This window comes from Ruditapes philippinarum, unplaced genomic scaffold (genome assembly GCF_026571515.1).
Source record: "Ruditapes philippinarum isolate M1 unplaced genomic scaffold, ASM2657151v2 ctg1505_1_1_1_1, whole genome shotgun sequence".
Lineage (NCBI taxonomy): Eukaryota > Metazoa > Mollusca > Bivalvia > Venerida > Veneridae > Ruditapes > Ruditapes philippinarum.
The window spans coordinates 134472-157892 of NW_026856412.1; the positions used below are offsets into that span (position 1 = coordinate 134472).

The following is a 23421-nucleotide window of genomic DNA, read 5'->3' on the forward strand; positions in this document are numbered from 1 at the left end:
ATTTACATTCAGGCTCGTACCAGTGGTTAGTACATCCTTGTTAATAAATGAATGAATGAAGAAATGAATGAATCAGTAAATGAATTAAAGAATGAATGGATGGAATATAGGAAAAGGTACATAAATATTGGACTTCACAAAATATATACAGGAACAAATACAACAGAAAAGACATGGACATGTAAATAACAATCTACGGTGTACAATACGAGACATACACTGACAAACAACATATAACATAGAAACATCAATATGATCGTGCGACATCTGTTAAATACATGTACTCTTGCCCCCCTACATGTTGTTTATATGTCCATGTAATTTAACCGGTATAATTGTACCTATCATCTACCTACCTACCTACCTGCCTATCTATCATGGAAAATGCAAAGTGTCTGTTTACATAGAACTTCACTGAAAAAAAAAAACATGTCAAAAACAATTTCAATAACTGGTGATAAATGATTTTGATTGTACAGAATGTTTGCTTAAGATTCTTTACGAACATTTATAAGGGAAGTCAAAGAAACCCAATGCACATAATGTGGGTTTAAAGCAAAACATTCCTTTTATTTCAGAAAGTTATCTATTTGAAAAAACAATCGTAATCCATCGCACTTGCAATGCTAAATTAAATTATAAAACTTTATCTTGTTCAGAATGGGAATAAATCACAAATTCGTTACCAAAATTAATTACTTTTCACAAGACCTTTAAGTATACTAGTATCAGACTAAACTTGACCTTTGATTCATAAATGACCATGACCTTCAGTGTCAAATTTTTCAGTTTGTATGAAATTATTCTCTATAACAGGCTTAAGTTTTCTTATTTATAAATGGTTCTCTTTGTACTATGTTTGTTAAAGAATCATTACCAAAATATATAAAGGACGTCAGAGAAACCCAATGCATATAATGTGGGTTTTAAAGCAATAAATTACTTTTATCTAACACAGTTATCTCTTTTGAAAAAGAAGAAAAGTCATTCGTAATGCATTGCACTTACGTCAATAGTTTCTTTAAAAGGTTCCTAAACTGAAAGTTGAACTAAATATTATGTAATTGTTTAATTTTATATTTTTTACCTATTCCAGATTGGACTATATCACAATTTCGTTTTCAAAATTAAGTACCTTGGACAAGACTTTCAAGTATATCAGACTAAACTTGACCTTTGATTCATAAATGGCCATAACATTCAGTGTCAATATTTTCAGTTTGCTTGAAATTATTTCCTATAACCGGCTGTAGCTTTCTTATAAATGGGTTGTCTTTGTACTTGGACACAATACATGTATAGACAAAAAAACGAATTGAAGTTGATTTAAATCTTTATTCGACCTATTTTAGGTACAAAAGTGAATGTTGATGAAGCGATCATTTATTTGTGGATTTGATTTGTGCTTGGACGAAAAACAGTTCATATAAAGTGTTATGCATCTAATAAGTGTGCAAATATAAATGATCTCATATGACCCCCATCCCGGGGTCACTTATTGTATGAAGCCTCTTTCTGCAAAAGAAATGAAGTTTCTTTTTTTTTCGTTTAAATTACAACTCTAACAATATTTTGCATGTAACCTTGTGAACTTCTACATAATTTAATTTAAGTGTTGACCCTAGGATCAAAATTAACCCTATCCCGAGGATTGCTTAGTTTATGTTAATTTGCATAGGAAAGTTCATTTATGTCTGTGAAACAAAATTGCCTACATCTTAGATATTTATCATGAATTATTGATAGTAGCGAACATCTACAAATATTTGTATAAAGTATGATGCTTTTACTAAAACAATGACAAACCCAGTTTAACATTATTGAAATTGTAACAATTTCTAGTGGTGGAATTTCAGGAACCATGGTATCAAGGGCCATCATTGTCCACTTGTTTTTGTTTTTTTCATTAAATACTTACGAATTGCGGCTGCTTAAATGGGCACTACTTTGAATTTCTGTGCTCCTTTTTTAGAATTTTTCATTTTAACGTGTCTGAAAGCATTCAATATAATGACTCAAAATCTAAGGAGGCATTTTATGCCTGACGAGATAAATAGAGGTATGAATGTTACAGACAGGCATATCTCAGAGGCAGGTGGCCCGCACCTTGAATGTTCCCCTTATTGTTGTAATATGAATGTGGAAAGAAAGAAATGAATGACATTTACACAATGATTGTCTTTCTAGGTTAACACTTGCACAAGATCGACATTTTGTTGATTTTGCCCGGGAAGCTACTTCATTAATAAAAAGTTGGCAGAAAGCAAAATTGTACGGGAACCAACAGGAATAGATTGCATGATGATAGTATGAATGCTAGACGTCCTGACAAATAAGAGACAAAGTAAGCTAATTTGTGAAATAAAAGAAAACTATCATCATAAATGAAACATTGTTCATAGACATGATATTTTATTTTTACATATTTCCCAACATCTCATAACATTTTACTTGTAGAACCACACAACGATTTATTTGAAACTTCTTTCAAGCTTCGTTGGTCACATCATAAATATCTTAGTAATCCAAGAATGAGCACTGCCAAATAGGACAAAATATAATATAACCAATAAAGTGTAAAATCGTTATTTATAATAAAAGCATTAAAAATTATGCTTCCTTCTCATAATGTTAAAAATCATTCTTAAATTTAATAATCTGGATTCTTTGATCGTTTGTAATAAAATGCATGTATAGATAAGAAATGAAATACATGACTATATGTTTAAAAGATAGTTTTGGAATCTTTTTATATGAAAGCGTCCAACATCTTTAAAAACATCCTCTGACAATAGCCGCCATAATCGCTTATTAATTTTAAATTGTGTCAGATTCAATAAACAAGTAATGTTTAATTTCACCCGGGAGAAGGATTTATATTCAGTATTTTGTTAATTAACTATTAAGTACCATTAAACATATCCAATTAAGTTGTGAAGCATTGGAAATTCCAACTTTCGTTTTCGTATTGTACAATTTCAGTTTAAGGTTTTCCTTTTTTATTTGATATTATGAGCTTTTATAAATAGTTAAATCATTTATAAAATTTACACTTTTTAAATACATTGTTTAAATGTGTCACTTGTGTTTTACAGGGATTTATTTAAAAGTATAAATTGTTGTTTATTTATCGTTAAGAAATACAGAAAATTTTATAAAACAAATGAATTTCTGTTTTATTTTAGCATGTCGAGTATACCAGAATACGCTCACAATTTATCACTTAGAATGTCTCAAGTGATGGATAGGATTGGTGTAAACGAGAAGATAGTGATGAAAAGAAGATCGCTGCTACTGAATGAATCACTATTGACGTTAACTCAACAGCTACGCGGTAATGATAAGAATATATTCTTCTTCGGTAGTACAATAGAAGGTTCAACAACGCTAGGATTACAGTCTGACGCAGATTTTGTTATATCTTTGAACAAATTTAATGTGATACAAGACTGGAGTCAATGGGAATATGGTAAACGTAATTTGTTAATGATACAAGATGAGAATGTCTCACCAGGATATTGTTTGTTACAAGAGTTAAGAGATGATGCTCCATTACCAAAAGTAGTTGAAGTTGATAACGATTCATATAGAGACGGAATGGGAAGAATATTGTTAAAAAATACATTCTTAAATAATTTTGGAAATAACGAATTAATAAGACACGGTCCAGCCCATTCACAACAAGATGTTCCTGGGGTCAGTGATAATGATCATGTTTTTGCCTTTCCCTGTCATTTAAGACCAATTCAAGCAGGGCATTGGTTAAATCAGCATAGAGAGGAGCATTGGCCTACACATGATATGATACAGTACTGTAGTCACACGAGATGTTTTGTTGTATGCGTTGGGAAAACAGGAAGTGTTAATGAAATACTTGAATGGAGAATATCTACATCATTTGCAGAGAGATTTTTATTGTTTAATCCTAACATAACACAAATTAGGTGTTATGTTTTAATGAAAATGATTCTGAAAACTTTCATATCTCAAAGGTTCGCCGACAGCATTTCAAGTTTCATGTGTAAAACAGTTTTGTTACATTGTATTTCATTTACAAGATCTGATGCATGGAATGAAAATACCCTATTGACATGTCTATCATTTTGTTTATCAACACTTTACAACTGTGTTCAAAATGAATACTGTCCTCATTTCTTCATCACACATAACAACTTAATGAGCGGACGTTTTTCTTCGGAAGCGAAGCCGTTAATACTTGAAACTCTTCGATATGTTATCGAAAGTAATGGAAGGGTACTGCTCCAAATTGAATGCGACAACTATGGTTCATATCTACAGTCAAGTTTAAATGGTTTTGTACCAATACATCCACATTCTATACCAACTCTCATTGCTGGGCAATTACTTAAATATACTGCCCTTGATATAAGCTCTCTCTTCAAACTTCTGTTAAGTGAAATGAATGATTTGTCACCAAGACTTGCGATGCAAAAACTTTTAACATTTATGTCATATCACCATATTGAGAATTACACAAACATAGATAGAAAAGCTTACCGTTTGATAACACGATATTTATGTAGTACACTTGGATCTATTCTAGCATCTTCAAACATTTACCAACAAGACCATTTAACGTACAAAAATGCTCTTTCATTCATGTCATTAGGACTTGACTCTGATGTAGCATATGGTAAACTGAAACTAGCATCAGTGTTTTATTGTGGTGGATATATTGAGAGTACTGAACTTATCCTGAAAAATATCGAGGAGTGTTATGATCTAAGTGTTGTTGAACCTGTGTGCGGGTGTTACTATTTCATACACAATGCAAGAAGGGAAAGATTCAACAGATTATGTTATGAATCAAATGAAGAATGCACACTGCTTAAACAAATAACAGCATCATGTGTATATTTTATACGATGTGAAATTAATTGTTGTCCAACTGAACTTCAACATGAAATGTTTAGATCATCACAGCAAGACCTTGCTTACAGAAGTGAAGATGATGAATGGATGGACATGGCTGTTGTAGATTCTCTCCCTTACCTCTTTTTCTTACAGTACAAGACATATTCCCGGCTAGGAAGACAAGATGATAAACAGAGAGCTCTCTCTAACATTGCCAGAACGGTTGATAATGAACCAAATCTCGGACATAGTGAAACAGCACTCAATTTATTAGGACAGTGTATGGAACAAGAGAATAATCTAGGCAATGCTTTCAAATGTTATGCACGTTCCCTTCAGATTAGAAGACGAAATAATTCGGCAAAAATTCATATTTGTAAGCTGTTAAACAAATTGATCAATACGTGACAATATTCACGTGATTTACAAGAACTGTATAATTGCATCCTCACCAATCGAAGACGTCTTGAGGAAAAAATACACCAGTGTTACCTTGTTCAATTGCCAGATTCATTAATGCAAACCAAGGTTCGAACATATAAGTAATAGAGCCCTTTAAATTATTAAATAGTGTATCTTTAAACAATGATAAACATGTTTTGCTATCCCTGCAGATACTAGGGCGGAATATTTTGGCAAATAGTCATATTTGTGATCTTTTCATCACAGTTATTGATTTTAACTTATTAATATATGATTTGATGAGGAAATTATTAAAATAGTCCTAAATAAACATATTTCTATGGAATAAATCATTAGTATATATACAAAAGAAACTACACTCAATGTATCTTTGTTTGAAATTATTATTTTCTTATGTTTATCTTCAATTAAACCGAGTTTGCAAATCTCTTGCAATTTTGATGTGATTAATGCTTCCGAGAGATCATTTTGTTTCCATGTTTTTTATCTTTCATTTGAATTTCAAATTCTCAATCAGGAATTTTATTAAAATAATGATTTTTTAAGATTTTTTGATACATTGCGATGTGTTTGAAGTATACATGTTCATTCATTTTTACATCGGATAATTGAGCATAATGAGTGACTACCAAATACCATATATGAACGTACTGAGCATAAACATATTGAGCATAATGTGTGACTATACAATATATTTTAAAAACGTATGGTTCATAAATGTACTGATCATAATAAGTGACATCAATATATTATATATGAACGATTGAAGCATAAATGATTTGAGCAAAATGTGTAACTACACGATAATTTATAATATCATATTGAGCTTAAACGTATTGTGACTACACAATATCATACATAAACGCATTAAATACAATGATGTCCTTGAATATTAGCATTAAGATATTGAGCATAATGTGTGACTATACACTACTTTATATAAACGTTTTGATGTATAAGGTATTAAGCATAATGAGTAATTACACGATACCATATATAAACGTACTGGGCAAAAACATATTGAGCATAATGTGTGACTAGACAATATCATAATTATATAAACGCACTGAGTAAAACATATTGTGACTATAAACGATACCATACATAAACGCATTAAATATATTGATATCCTTGTTGTGTGTATATTATGTTTCCTGTTTAAATATAACGATGTTATATCGCCACTTTATCATATGATATAAACTGTGTTCGATTTTTTGCAATAAAAGTAAAACAAACAGCGTCATTCTTCTTGTTTAACAAATGGTATGAAAAAAAGTATATACTTAAATAGTTTGTGACAATACCATTTAATTTGATCCCATCATTTATTTGTAAGAATTGTTTAAAAGTACAAAAGTACGTGCTTTTTGTTAATGATTTAAAAATAAAGTTAACTAAAATGTATTTAGGGTTTTCGCGATTATTTACTTGAAATTTTTAATCGATGAAAGATACTCATATAGTTGCTTAATTACTTTTATATTCAGTTCAATAAATTTTTCCTAAATTTTTTAATCAAGGCATTTGTAATAACTATCTGTCTATGGGTATGACAAAAAATTGAAATTAATAAAACATCAACAAAATTGGAAATGTCAATACATCATTTAATAAATTTCCAACTTCCGTCCCAAAAACAACGATTTTTTGCAGTATCATGGCTTCTTTAAATGTTTCAAAAATTTGTTTTTTTACACCTAAATTTTAGTAATCGGAATCATTAGTTATCTACGGGTATCTTAACGTCGTCGAAATTCATAACTTGTAAAATTATACATTTATGATTAAATTTATAGAGATATTTCGTGGGTGTACTAAGGCTTATTAACACATCTCATTATATTTATTAAATAAACATGAAGCATAACGGAAAGGTAATGTAATTTAAGTACATAAAGAATTAACTAAAACGTTGTCTCCCTTTAAATTATTAATTCGTTTTGTAATATCAAATCCAACGTGATATGATTTGTGTCCTTAATTTTAGTAGAAATTCTTACTTTCGGTTTCATGTTTTTATTGCACGTGTTTTCGTCCTGTCAGCCTGTGTAGTAAACAAAATAAAATAGAGCAAAAAAGGTCTATCTTAACACTTGTTATTTATAACAGATAATTCCAAACATAGACCTTTATAAAATAATAAATCTAAGATAATCAATGTTTTAAGGGTATATTTTTGCAGAACATTCCTGAATTGTCTATAACGTAGGGCATGGTACTGTACTTTAGTGTTCAATACCGCCGTTGAACACATAGACACGTATAAAGAAAGAACATAATGCCTAATTTCTTCCGCATTAGTGGGAAAAGGGTAAAATGTTAAACCATATTAAAAACACAAATCAGATACATAGTTTTTATAATTTAATTTTAATTATATGGTTTTGTTTATTTTTATTTATTTAACCACTATTGTGTAAAACTATTGTGTCACATTTAAAATAAATACAAGAGTTAATACATGGAAGGAAATGACTTAACCTACTTCCTATCATTTTTTATCAATGCTCTACAATATATTTTCAAATGAATTTATGGCAATCATTTCAATAAAATAAATCATTCAAACTACACAAAGCCAGGACGGAATCAATCTTGCAAAATATTAAACGAATGTGATGATTATAGTGCATAGGAAGTCTAAAAAGTTTACTTATTAAAATTCTTTGTTTGTTAGAAGCGCGCCTACTGAGCACAATAGGTAAAAAAGATCGGATTAATCTTACATGGGTCGCCGGTTAGATCTCCCGTGACAAATTGATCTCAGGACATTTAGTCTAGTTCTGTCACTTCTGTCTCTTCACTGCTTGATTCGGGCATTTGGAGGAAATTGGTAATTAATAAGTTTGTTATCAACCCGAGTTGGATAGCTAAAGGTGGACCGACCGTCGAGTTATGACCAATACAGTATAAATACCTTGAGAAACAAACAGTCAATAGCACAAACAATTGTTTGATAGTATCTTGAATTATTGAAACTGCTTAGATCCAACACAGGGCTACTTGTTTACGGATGCGAAATTTTGTTGCTGTAACTGGCTGTACTCGGATTTTCGTCATTGGGCTTTTTGTTCCCAGTTCAAAGACATACCAACCGAGGAAGACAAGACTATAAAAAATAGTTTTTTACTCTTCATTAAACAACTAAACATAATGTTTAACACTACAATGGCCATTTGTGACAGTATACTTGTAAATTAATTGTATAACTCACAATTGCCAATCCTAATGATTTGTTCGTTCTTTTTCTTAAATCTACAAACGGCTAGCAAACGAAAACTAAACTACTACTTGAAAGACATATTTTTTTAATGTGTGCAATGTAAATATTTTTACAATATGCATTATATTAAAGCAAGGATCTGCTGCAAAATACTTTGAAAGAACATTTATCTCAAAGTGTTGTATACATATATTCAAGAAAAAATAGGGATATCGCAAAAATTATAGAAAATACATCAGTTTATAGTGCATGATTTTTTTTAAATTCTTCACTGTGGTTCAGCATTATTTTTTTAATATTTACTATAGTTAGTTCATAATGGTTGCTGTAAATACATTCTCCAAACATTTCTTCAAATATACCATGTAACTTACACTGTTTGTTTAGAATCGAATATGCTGTTACAACGCAGGTTGATAGATAAACATATATGAAGGGAAATATTTTTGTTACAAACGCAGGTTTGGATAGATAAATATATATGGAGGGAAATATTTTGTTACAACGCAGGTTTGGATAGATAAACATATATGAAGGGAAACATTTTGTTACAACGCAGGTTTGGATAGATAAACATATATGAAGGGAAATATTTTGTTACAACACAGGTTGGGTTAACATATATGAAGGGAAGCATTTTATCACAGAGAAAACATAGTTAACAAGGACTTTGCTAGTTTCCAATTTATTTTTAATCAGACCGTCTCTGAGTAATTTACAATATTTTACAAGTTAATACGATTAATTTAAGCATTTACTCAGTTTATGCTCATTTACTCAGTTTATTAAATTCCTTTAGCATTGATGAAATATGAGGACAAATTCTTATTATTTACGTTTGTTTAGGCATATTTTATGATAACAAAGTTAAAACACGAAATTGAACTCTCACATATCTATCTGTATAACAACTATTATCATATTTTGATACATCTGCTTCATTCTGTTATCAAAGGACAAACAAGATATCTAAATTCGTTTTAATGTATGAATGTAATGGAAAAATACTGACAGCATAACATTTTATTGGGCATCTAACTTTCGGTGTAGAATTGTGAAATTGAAAATCAAAGTAGGTAAATTTTGACTTAAAGATTTTTTTCCCGAAATTTTGTTAAAGTCCTCATAAATACGTAGAATAATTTTCGTGTTTGGATTATAACAAAATATAACTGACGTCTAAAATTTTACACTCGACCCTTTTCCAAACAATTTAATGAAAAATGGATCTTTTTTTGTTGTTGCTGTTCTTAAGTTAAAGCTGCTGAGATGGGTTTGGCTCAAGCTTATGATTTGAAGTTTTTAACATCAAAGATTATCCTAAATCATTGCGTTCGTTTCGGTGCCATTGCCTAAATTGTGCTGTTGCACCGTTAAACCAAACAAACAGACAGGAAAATTACAGACGATGTTTGACCGAGGCTGTCCATAGTGGATACTGCTACAATGCAACATTCCATACCCTCTCTAGCACCGTCTTAAGCGGTGTGCAATCTTCAACACTTATGTCCTGGAATCAAATTGGTATTTAAATGAACCATTCAAATCTTAGTTTGCAAGTTTGCATGCAAACACTGTCGACCATTAAGCATTCCATTTTTGAACTTATCAAGTGCCTTAAAGGATTTTAGATACCTTAATAATTTTATATAAGGTGCTGCTTATTTCTTTTAACGTTCATATCATGATAACATTGGAATCATATGAATCGCCAATTACCGGTTTTAACTTTGTAAGGTTTTTTTTTATGGGGGGGGGGGTAATTTTCCAAACGAATATTTCTATTGTTCTCAATCTCTCAATTATTCTTGAACAAAAATGCTCACTAATATTATTTAATGCAATTCATTTTGTTAAATTAAATTTAAAACATAAGTCTTTGTATTAGAAAGGAAAATACTTACAATACATGTAATATGAAAAAAATCTTTAAAAAAAGCTTAAAGAATTCTCAGTTTCGTTTTAATTCATTACAAGTTTTTTTTTATTATTATCAAACGTGTACCGAAATGTGCAACAATCAAAGTCGGCTGATTGCTTTTATCTTCAATTAAGCGTAGATATTTTATTTGTTTCAATTATCATATTCTTACCATAACAAAGATATTCCTTTTTTTTCGAATGATTTTTTGTTTGCATTAAAACTTGGGTAAGGAAGAATAATACCATAGGTGTACAAATGAAATCAAAATCGCATCAAAATATTCATACGGTTTCTTTAGATAACTTTTCGTTGCATATTTGATGTAAATTCATTTAGAGTTTCGTTAAATGAAGTTGTTTTTGCTATAAATACATTTGATGCACGTATCTGTATAGTTATTTGCAAATATACCACAGATACATTATCTGGTTTATCCCTTGCATCTATATGATACATATATGTAGATAACAATATATGAGGCGTAAGTCCGCGTATCTAAAGTAATGCGCGCATGTATTAAAGCAAAATAACAGCTATATATACATGATTATAATCAAACACATAAATTATAAGATAAAAACTTGCAAATTGTATTGTATATACGAATGGTGATCTAAATTGAAAAATGTTGCAAGGTTTGATTCAGTCTGTTCATGGACGATACTGAAACCATCTACGCAACCTAGCAACTTCCCGGAGCATGCCTGAATTACATAACAATGCGCAATAAAAACGGCGTGACCCTAATTGTAATTATTATCATCATTATTATTATTTATTTATTTATTTATTCATTTATTATTATTTTTATTATTATTATTATTACAATTATAATTATTATTATTATAATTATTATTAATTATTATTATAATTATTGTTATTATTATTATTATTTTTATTATTATTATTAATATTATTATTAATATTGATTATTATTATTATTATTATTATTATTATTATTATTATTTATTATTATTATTATTATTATTATTATTATTATTATTATTCGGTAATTATTATTATTATTATTATTATTATTATTATTATTATTATTATTATTATTATTATTATAAAGATTGCGCCGCAAAATATCAACAACAAAAAAAAGAAACATATTTCAGTTCCTTGATATGTATGCTCATCAGATGTTTAACGGTTAGTTCCGAGGTTAATATTTTTTTCCCGCTTCAGGCTTATGTTTCACGACAAATTTTCAGTTAGTAACATAATTCATCTTTGTAGAAAGTGTGTTTTTCTTACGGGTCATGACATACTGCCATATGTTACAATGTCCACTTGGTATTACATCAAAAGCAGACGAAACTTCGCGGAATCCTATCGGCTAGAAATTTTTTTAAAAATCATTGACTGTATCACCATATACTGTATTCCTAGAAAACTTTCGCGGAAAATATCTTTCGCGGTCTTCATAAGGATGGCGTTTTAGCGGCGACAAACTTTCGCGCAATCATAGTGACCTCTAATTTCGTGAATGTTAGATAATATTTAAGAAGGTCTTGAGCTGCTTCGGGTTAGTTAAATGCACGAAGTCGCAACTGTTTGACAGCTATTCATAAAAGCAACGATTTCAAAATACGATCCTTATTCATTATTTTAGAGACTTATCGACTACTGTCCTATTAACCAAACTATAATTCAAATATTCCAAGATCAATGTTTTTATCTTTTATTATTTCTTTTACCGGGTCTCTCAAATGTATACCAGCTTATAACGAAATTTGTAAGATATTTGACAATAATATATATGAATTTCTGTTCGATTATAGAATGTCGAGAATACCAGATTACGCTTACAATTTATCACTTAGAATGTCTCAAGTGATGGATGGGATTGGTGTTTATTTTCTTTTTATTTGAAATTATAAGCTTTTATAAATAGTTCAATCATTCATAAAATTTGCACTTTATTATTACGTTGTTTTAATGTGTCACTTCAGTATTTGACAGGGCTTTATTTCAAAGTATAAATTGTTGTTATTCATCGTAAAAACATATTTTCTAAAGTATTGTATTAAAATTAAAAAAAAAACTTTTTATGAACTAAATAATTTTCTGTTTGATTATAGAATGTCGAGAATACCAGATTACGCTCACAATTTATCACTTAGAATGTCTCAAGTGGTGTTGGATGGGATTGGTGTTAATGAGAAAATAGTGATGAAAAGAAGGAAATCAATGCTTCTGAATGAATCAATATTGACGTTAGCTCAACAGCTACTCGGTTATGATCGGAATATGTTCCTCTTCGGTAGTCAAATAGAAGGTACAACAACTCCAGGATTACGGTCAGACTCAGATTGTATTATATCTTTCAACAATTACAATGTGATACAAGACTGGAGTGAATGGGAATATGGTAAACATAATTTGTTGATGATACAAGATGAGTATGTCTCACCAGGATATTGTTTGTTACAAGAGTTAAGAGATGATGCTCCACTACCACACGTAGTTGAAGTTAATGACCATTCATATAGAGACAGAATGGGGAGAATATTGTTAAAAAATACAATGTTTAATGTTTTCGATAATGCAGTAAGAAACGGTCCTGCTCATTCTGTTCAAGATGTTCCTGGAGTCATAGATAATGATTTCGTTCCTGCCTTTCCTTGTCACGTAAGACCAGTTCAAGCACGTCATTGGTTAAATCAACATAGAGAAGAGCATTGGCCTACAGATGATATGATACAGTACTGTAGTAACACGCGATGTTTTGTTGTAGGCGTTGGAAAAAAAGGAAGTGTAAATGAAGCGTTTGAATGGAGAATATCAACATCATTTGCAGAGAGATTTTTAATGTTTAATCTCAACATAACACAAATTCGATGTTATGTTTTGATGAAAATGATTTTGAAAACATTTATAACTCAAAGATTTCCCGACAGCATTTCAAGTTTCATGTGTAAAACCGTTTTGATACATTGTATTTCATATACAAGATCTGACGCATGGAAGGAAAATACCCTCTTTACTTGTCTATCTTTTTGTTTATCAACACTTAACAGTTGTGTTCAAAATGAATATTGTCCTCATTTCTTCATCACACAAAATAATTTGATGAGCGGGAAATTTTCTCCGGAATCGAAGCCGTTAATACTTGAAACTCTCCGTTATGTAATCGAAAGTAATGGAAAGGCATTGCTCGAAATTGGATGCGACAACATTGATACATATCTACAGTCAAGTTTAAATGGCTTTATACCAATACATCCACATTTTATACCAACATTCATCGCTGGGCACTTACTTAAAGGTGATGCCCGCTGTATAAGCTCACACTTCAAATTTCTGTTAAGTAAAATGAATGATTTGTCACCAAGACTTGCGATGCAAAAACTTTTAACATTTATGTCATATCACCATAATGAGAATTACACAAACATAGATAGAAAAGCTTACCTTTTGATAGCACGATATTTATGTAGTACACTTGGATCTATTCTAGCATCTTTAAACATTTACCAACAAGACCATTTAACATACAAAAAGGCTCTTTCATTCATGTCATTAGGACTTGACTCCGATGTAGCATCTGGTAAACTGAAACTAGCATCTGTTTTCTATTGTACCGGAGATATTGAGAGGACTGAACTTATCCTGAAAAATATTGAGGAGTGTTATGATCTAAGTGTTGTTGAACCAGTGTGTGGGTGTTACGATTTCAAACACGGTGCAAGAAGAGAAAGATTCAACAGATTATGTTATGAATCAAATGAAGAATGCACACTGCTTAAACATATAACAGCATCATGTGTCCGTTTTATACGATGTGAAATAAACTGTTGTCCATTAGAACTTCAACATGAAATGTTTAGATCAACACAAGAAGACCTTGCTTACAGAAGCGAAGATGATAAATGGATGAACACGGCTGTAGTTGACTCTCTCCCTTACCTCTATTTCTTGGGGTATAAGACATATTCCCGGCTAGGAAGACAAGATGATAAACGGAGGGCTCTCTCTAACATTGCCAGAACCATTGATGTTGAACCAAATCTCGGACATAGCGAAACAGCACTCAATCTTCTAGGACAGTGTATGGAAGAAGAGAATAATCTAGAAAATGCGTTCAAATGTTATGCGCGTTCTCTTCAGATAAGAAGACGAAATAATTCGGCAAAATTCCATATTTGTAAGCTGTTACACAAATTGATCAATAATTTGTATTCACGTGATTTACAAGAAAAGAATTATTGCATCATCATCAATCAAAAGCGTCTTCAAGAAAATATAATTCTATACCATGCTACACTTATTCAATGGCCTGAACCATTTAATTTTTTTAAAATATAAGAGGATGCAGTACTTTACAATTTGAAACAGTGTTTAGATAATAAAATACATGTTAAAAGAAGGCTATGTTTTACTTTTAACTGTTTGTATGATTAAAATTGTCATACATGTTGGACTCTATCAATTGTGATTTTAAAATTTTATTTAAATTGCTTTGTGTATGGAAAAAATCCTCAACTTCGCTGCAATCATTAGTACATATACAAAGGACACTCTCCGTTTTAAATCAAACATTTTATGGATTTTTGAAACATTGCAGTTGTATGCTGTATACATATTAATTATTGTTTGTTTATTTTTACATCAGATGATTGAGCATAGTGAGTGACATAATATATAAACGTATTGAGCGTAATGCGATACTACACAATAAATATATAAACGTATTGAGCATAAGCGTATTGAGCATAATATGGGACTACACAAAACTAAATTTAAACGCAGTTAATGGCTTGAAGTCCTTGTTATATGTACATTCTATACACTGTGGTAATATTAAGGTATAACACTGCTACTTTTAAATTTTTGAAATAAATCAAAGTAGTAAACCTTAAAGAAACAGTTAAAAAAATAAGACTCCTTGTAAATAATTTAAAATGTTTTTCTCAATAATTGTGATTAGAATTGTGAAACTTGACGTCTTATCTGTGATACGCAGGCTTCATAACCTCTGATCCCCTTTCAAAATTCCATTTTATTTAGTTCCGCCCATTGTTTTCTCGTTTAGGGCACACGCTTTTTATTACTTGGGGACCATACGCCGCTTTTCATGGAATGGCACGGAAGTGTCACATTGAAGGTTCCATGATAACCGCCGTATGAACACATCTGCGGATGTTTCTAAATTCAAAATTTTACTATTTCACGTTCTGCTTAAGCCGGTGCTAGGGGGCGTGGGCGGTAACTTGCACTTTCCAGTACTGTCCTTGAACAGGCTCAATCAAACCGAGCCTGCAACATTTTCAATTTTGCCGTGTTGGGCTTTCTTTAAGGATTCTGTATTTATCTATTTTTTGGTGTTAAACGATATGAGACGTGTCCTTGTTTTTGCCAAATAAAAGTAAACAAACAAAATGCGTCATTCTTTTTTTACCAAAACGTATTAATGAATGCTATTTATAACAGAAATGAAACTTGAATCGTTTAAATTAAATTCTATTCGATAATTAACGAAACAAAAGTTACGATATAGATTATAAAACTGCTGATTTTTTGTTTGTTTAATTGTTAAAATAAACAGTTTTCTATTGTTTGATTTTATTAACCTGTCAATTCCATACTGATTACACAATCAATGCACACAATATATTCATACTCGATAAACGTTCGGAAAATCCGTGAAATGTACGAAGTAAGGAACTATTAAATTTGATTTGTTTCTATGATATAGTTACGCTGACCGTTATAATGTATGGATTTATAATTTCTCAATGCTTTACGTGTTGTAAGATCGATACCGCGTATGTCAAGTTATTTTTTCGCTTATTTACAACTATTTTCAACATTTTTGAAGCTATGGTTTTATTTTTTGTTTTTGATATGTTTTGCACTTATTTTGTAAATATTATCCTTTTTAATTAACATTGTTTAAGAGTTAATATTCAAAAATTTAATTTAACTTTCTGATTAAAATCAATACATGTCATTTAGTGCCGTAAATCACAATACAAAACGAGACAATTCCGTGCTAGAAGTTGTTTCATATCCGTGTGAATAATTCTGCAAGTGTTTGGCAATACAAATAAAGAAAGAATAAACAATGGCAAAAGATGATATCGAACCACAGACCTCTCGTATATTAGGTTATCACTTAACCGACTGTGCTATTGCAGATGCTATGAAAACCTATACATTAAGCTATTGTGACTTTTCCAAACGTAAGTTAATTCTAGATATTAATTCTCAAACACTATACGGACAGAACTGAAGTGATATCGAATGTTTAATTGAGTGTTATAATGTATGACAGGTCAAAAACATGAGACTATAACATGTATTAAAGTATTTTTCTATTTTTTGCTAGAATTTATAGGACGATGAAAATGTCACATACAATGGCTTAATAATGTTGCTTAACAAGACTGGTAAATGTCAAAACATATAACTCATTTAATCTCCATTTTCGCCTTCACAAGCAACTTTTTTCGCAGTTTCGTGGCGTTTTTAAATGTTTCAATAGTTCTTTTAGTTTATATAGCAAATAAATTTAAATCATCGAAAGTATCAATTATCTAGGGATATTTTAACACCGACATAATTCATACTTTCTAATTTATACATTTAAATGCTTATATAGATATTTATCCGTGTACATGGGCTTATTGTACATTTCACAATAAATTTATTAAATATCCCTTTAGAATAAAGGGAAAGTAATGGTATTTTAGTTCATATGGAATAAACGAAAACGTTGCCTCCCTTTTTAAATCATTTTGATTTCCTGATTTAAGCAAAATGATCTACTTTAGGTTTTACTTTTTATTTGTCGATGATCTACTTCGAATAAGGAATAAGATAAATGCATTATTCTTTTTTTTCAAATGACATGAGGCATATATCTTAATTGAAAATATTTTACACAAAATACGTATACAGGTTTTATGATTTCTTCTTATTTACAGTTTTCTTAACTGTATTTAAAGTTTTTGAATTCGAGGAACAATGCAAATACTGCATGCATTAAAAAGCTAATATATATGCGTATTTTCTGTTAAATTGTTAATGTTTCTATAGGTCGAGAAAAAACGAGAATAAAAATCATATTACATTTTTATACATCAACCAGATTGCAAACTGTCCATACATACATTAACTTATTGATAGTGTACCGAACTCCTGTACTGAAGGACATCGGCTTTCGCTTTAAATATTTTTATGCTTATTGCGTCTTTTAATGTTCATAATAAGTCTATTTTCATAACAAGTCAATTTCAGTCATCTGAAGTTTCAGTTGTCTACGGGTATTTACAATAGTCTAAACTTAAGTTTATCCATAACTTTGTCTATGAAATGTAGTGCAATCATTGTAGGATATACATATACATAAACGATTTAAAGCCAGTAGCTTTTTATGACACAAACTTAACATTTAGTCTGTCATAAATTTCGATTTGATAATTAAGAAAAAGGCGGATAAACAGAATATGTTATAATTATGATAATTTGGAAACATAGAGATCCCTCGGAAGCATTAATCACAACAAAATTACAAGAAAATTACAGACTCGATTTGATTGAGTCTATACATGCGGGATAATGAATACGTCAAACATCCCTCATGAGCCCTAGCCCCGGCTTGAGCGGTACACATTTCTCAACACTCAATAGTGCTGGCATCAATGATCCGAAGAATCAGAAAAATATAACAACACTGAAGTGAAGAACGGGCAACATTTTACAGCTGCAACACAGCATTTGACACCTGCTGTTGTGAAGTTTAAAACAAAGTGATCCCTCTGAAGCATTAATCACAACAAAATTACAAGAAAATTACAGACTCGATTTGATTGAGTCTATACATGCGGGATAATGAATACGTCAAACATCCCTCACGAGCCCTAGCCCCGGCTTGAGCGGTACACATTTCTCAACACTCAATAGTGCTGGCATCAATGATCCGAAGAATCAGAAAAATATAACAACACTGAAGTGAAGAACGGGCAACATTTTACAGCTGCAACACAGCATTTGACACCTGCTGTTGTGAAGTATAAAACAAAGTGATCCCTCTGAAGCATTAATCACAACAAAATAACAAGCGAATTGCAGACTCGGTTTGATTGAGTCTGTTAAGATGTAGTGTATATCCTTTTAACCGATAACATGAATGTGCCATCTTAAATTATACATATTATCATATCGTTCAACAGATAGTTATGGACCCTAAATAGCTTTTCAGCAAGTTGACCGTTCCTGCGCTTTTCCTAAGCAGCTGCTGATGCACTGAAACTTTGTAGAAAAATTTATTATTAACAGAAGATGCGCATATTAATTGAGTTAAAGCCGCCGAATAGGTATGTTTTGTTGGGGTTTTTTTTTGGTTTGTTTGTTTGTTTCATTTTACGCCTTTTCCTAACAGTATTTCAGTCATATAGGCGGTTAGTTTCCTAACCATCGTTCCTGGAGAGTTACACCAGTACTAGACTACCTTTCTCCGTGCTAAACTACCAAAGCATCTACCGGGGATCGAACCCATGCCAGAGAGGTATCTGGATTAGAAGTCATCGACTCTAACCCCTCGACCACGGAGGCGGTAGGTATGTTGTAAAGAGAACATAAAAAAAATTCAACCCTATTTCTTTGCAGCTACTGACTGATTTTACCACAGCTAAGTCTTTATAGAAATCATTCAATCGCATATCCTCCTCATATCATAGTATTTCCATTCAACACATTCAGATGTTATAGTCCCTGATTATTTTTTTCAATATGTATATAGAGTAAAATAATTTGTTCCCGCGCTATTTCTCGGCTACATCTTTCTGAAATTCAACGATCTTAATGGGAACAATAAACATGAAAGGGAGATATACATAACATTTACATTAATTTCGAATTTTATGTTATATTTGCACTATACAATATTTTACTATACTTAAGTTCTGATGAACTTAATCCCTTAGGACTGTGTTGCTTGTTTTGCATTTAAACTAAACAAATATTGCAATTTCATTTTTAATTCTCACTAGTCGAGCAATAATATACTTGAGTCGTGAAATATACTACCTGCTGAATATTTGAGTGATTTCGTTTGGACGGAATATGTCAAGTACTTAAGAAATGTTGTGCGTAATGTTTTACCGATATTTATTTGTTCTTGTATGCGTGCATTCTTTTGATATTTTGTAAGTTCATATAGTTCATTCATTTATTAATGCATTTATTTGTTAATTCATTCATTCATCTTTTCATTTTAATATTTAGTGAACACATTTTCTTCACGCATACACAAAATCATCGTAAATAAAATTAGATTTTTAAAAAAAATTAAATAACGGCTAAGTGCATCTCAATTTTATTTATATGAAGAATTACATCGACGCGGCTTACACATTTAAGATACATTAATTCATGAAAATTAACTTATTAGGGTAACGGGCAGTTCAGGGTATTTTTCTTAATCTACTTTTCCACATAGTTTATTTACTTACTATTTCTTACTTTACTTTACTTACTTACATACTTATTTACATATTTATTCATCTATACATACTTACCTTTCTTTACTTAAATTTTCTTTGCTTACTTACTGGTATTTACTGACAAACAGACCCTCACTCACTTATAGCTCGCTTAAACACTCAATCATTTACTAGCTCCCTAATTATAGATAAAACGTCAACTTTAAATGTATTACAAAAAAAACATGTTAAAAACAAATACATTAAATATGTGATAAGAATAACCTAAAAGTTATAGATTGTTCGTTTAAGATTCACAACGAAAATTCTTTATAAAGAAAATACACTGTACTCAAACTTGTCGTTAGATTTGATGGAAATGTCAGTTATGCCTTTAAGTCAATGTCGAAGACTTTAATTCATGAAATTATTATGGATCTTGAATGTAGCAATGATATACTGAGTACAAATCCAAAATAAAATTATGTCCAGTTCTGTTAATTAAATTATAATTGATTTTGACTGCATTTATACTTTTGAATTCTAAAATAACAAGCGCAAATTTAAAGTACAATGTACAACATTTAGCATGTCGGGTTGCATTGCAAATTTTTACACTGATAAGCGTTTGTATAACATCATTTATCAAATCATACCTAATCCACCTAAAATGTCTTAACGACAACTTGAACCCGTTGAATGAGATTTTATACAGTCCGACCCCGGTTATGCGACGTCCTTTATTCGAATACTCGTTATTATCCGAAGAAGATCGGCAATCCTATTTTATCTCTATAAAAAATAACATAAATACGAATGTATTATTCAAAATGCATTATCCAAATACCTACTATATTCCGAAGCAAAATATCGGTCACCATTGTACATTATAAAAGATATTCACACAATTTAATCGATGCCAGACTATTTGGCGCTGATCAACGCGCTGACGAAAACTGTTCAAACAGACACTTGTGTTTTAGACATGTGTTTGCTATGAATGACGTATGATCAAAGTTAAGTAATTGTTGTAAGTGGATTGTATGAAAACAATGAATCCTTTTAAATGATGCCAGGTATGTCGCTATATTCCAAAGGACGTCAGGTTAGTTAACTCGGCATTGACTTTGTTGTAGACTTTACTCAGGTGATCGATTAAATTCATGTCATAACAAACATTGAGTTTATTCAACACAAGCAAATTATTGAAAACATTGATTATATATTTTTTAAAAATGAAGTACAAAACCCCACACAAGTTATGTATCAACTAAAAAAGGGTATAGCAATTTAAATGTGCATATACACACTTCGATTCACCACAAAATTGATGAAGATACAGTTTGTAGATTGTTTTTTGAAATACTGCTATCTCTATAGATACACTGCTCTATACTGCATATTTAAAAACAGTTTTAAATGACAACTTACAGTCAAGAGAATATGGTAAAATGTGATCTTATTGAAAGTCAAGTCGAAAAAGAATGTCAGAAACTTGCCCAAAAAGTAGCTCTTTGGAGAATATTACATATACTAGTGAAAGAGTAAGGCCATAATTAAATAATAACTTTAAACTCTTTTGAGACAAAAATGTAATTCCATGTATGCAACTTAAAGAACACGGAATCTTTAATATTGCAAGATGTTTTGACTTTGTCATTCTTCTTTTTTTATAATAAAAGTGTCAGAAACGATCAAAAGTTTACAAATTCTGACAGTATAGGTTCATCTGTATTCCTGATAAAATGTCTCGAAAGGGGGTTGTTTATTTAGCAAAGTAAATAAATCTGTTAATGCCACAAATTCCTTGGGTGACAGCAATAAAGATATAAAGTGGTCCATAATGTCTTAACATGAACATGGTATAGACATGTGAAATAAATGGAATTATAGTATCAACCTTTGACACCTTATGTTTTGTTCCGTTTCATAAATACGTTGCTTGTGTCACGTACAAAATTATCAAACTTTCCAATTTTCGTTTTTAATCTTCAAAGTTACACAAGTACAATTTTCATTAATCCATGTATTTTTACCCATCAAGGACAATTTCATTAATCTATGTATTTTTACCCTGCACGGACAAAAACACAAAAGGTAAATATATTTTTGTTTAATAAGAACTTTGCTAGAACGTTTAGAATATTATCAAAGAGACAAAATTATGTAGTCGGCGTCGGTTAAGTTTCTTTAAACTAGCTTATTCTTATTTTATTTGCTGACTCTGATTTCTTACAAATGATTTTATTACCTGTTAAATACTGTTGTGATTTCATTTTTATAATAATATTTGATATATTGCCTACATTTTTTATCAATATTCTATCCGTGATTTCGTTTATTCATTCCTATCTGTGATTCATCAATGCATGAACTTGTTCATTCTTTTTTTTTCATTCATTCACTAATTTATCATTCATTCATTCATTCAATCATTCATTCATTCATTCATATTTATTTCATTTTTTATTTTTTTTAAATGAAAAAGCAGTATATTGTAAAAAAAAATATACATAGTGTTCCAACACAATATGCAACACATAGATATACTTATTCAAATTCTATAAAGCGTTTGTAACAGTCAAGCAGTTTCATATCAGTAATCATAAAACGATAAACATGTTTTTTTTAATGAATTTTGAAAACGTCTGAAACGTTTTCATTATAAATTATTTGTATCTAAAATTAAATGGATTTTAAAAAAACATGTATTATTAAGAGGGCTTAAGGATATTGTGGATAATGTTATATATAATCGTATACATGTATCCATCTAAAACAACATACACCAAATATATCCGTTTTATATCACTATTTCCTAATCTTATCCTACTTACTTTTTCTGTACTAACCTACCTACCAGCTTACCTGTCATACTTTACACAGTTTACCTTTAACTTACTTCATTAACTAATCTAAATAACTAACTAATTTACTATAGTCTTTTCTGTGCTATCCTTGGTGCTTGTGTGCATGTCATTATTTATTCTCATATATGTGTTGCAGTCCACTCTTACTAACTGGGAAAGGTGCTGCTGCTTGAGGGTTGCTGCAAAAATGCAGAGACGCGCTCACAGAAAATATTCATTATCATGAAAGGAAAGTCTGGCTCGCGCCATGAAAACCTTCAGTATGTGTGCGAATGCATGAAGTTATTTAGTGCGGGAATAGAATATTTACATTTAGGCCCGTACCAGTGGTTAGTACATACTTGATTATAAATGAATCAATGAAGAAATAAATAAATCAGTAAATGAAGCAACGGATTAAAGCATGAGATATAGGAGAAGGGACATAAATATTGGTCTTCACAAGATATATACAGTTACAAATACAACAGACAAGCCATGGACATGTAAATAACAATCTACGGTGTACAATAAGAGACATATATTGAAAAACAACATATAACATAAACACATCAATATGACCGTGCGACATCTGTTAAATACATGTACTTGTGCCCTACATGTTGTTTAAATGTCCATGTAATTTTAACCTGTATAATTTTATCTATCATCTACCTACCTACACACCTG

General features: G+C 30.6%; 1 protein-coding gene across 3 annotated transcripts in view; it reads left to right on the forward strand.

Moving 5' to 3' along the window:
* The first annotated feature begins 2052 nt into the window (after positions 1 to 2052).
* Positions 2053 to 23421, forward strand: part of LOC132746426 (uncharacterized) — a 32051-nt gene continuing 10682 nt past the window's right edge. Inside the window, exons 1-2 of one of the 3 annotated variants that reach the window (XM_060735556.1) lie at positions 2053 to 2344; positions 3186 to 6471. In XM_060735556.1, the coding sequence (XP_060591539.1) occupies positions 3187 to 5283 (2097 nt within the window). In that variant the 5' untranslated portion in view covers positions 2053 to 2344; position 3186 and the 3' untranslated portion in view covers positions 5284 to 6471. Of the gene's footprint in view, positions 2345 to 3185; positions 6472 to 21186; positions 21980 to 23421 lie in introns of those variants that run through there. The other 2 variants (XM_060735555.1, XM_060735554.1) reach the window with 2 other exon arrangements.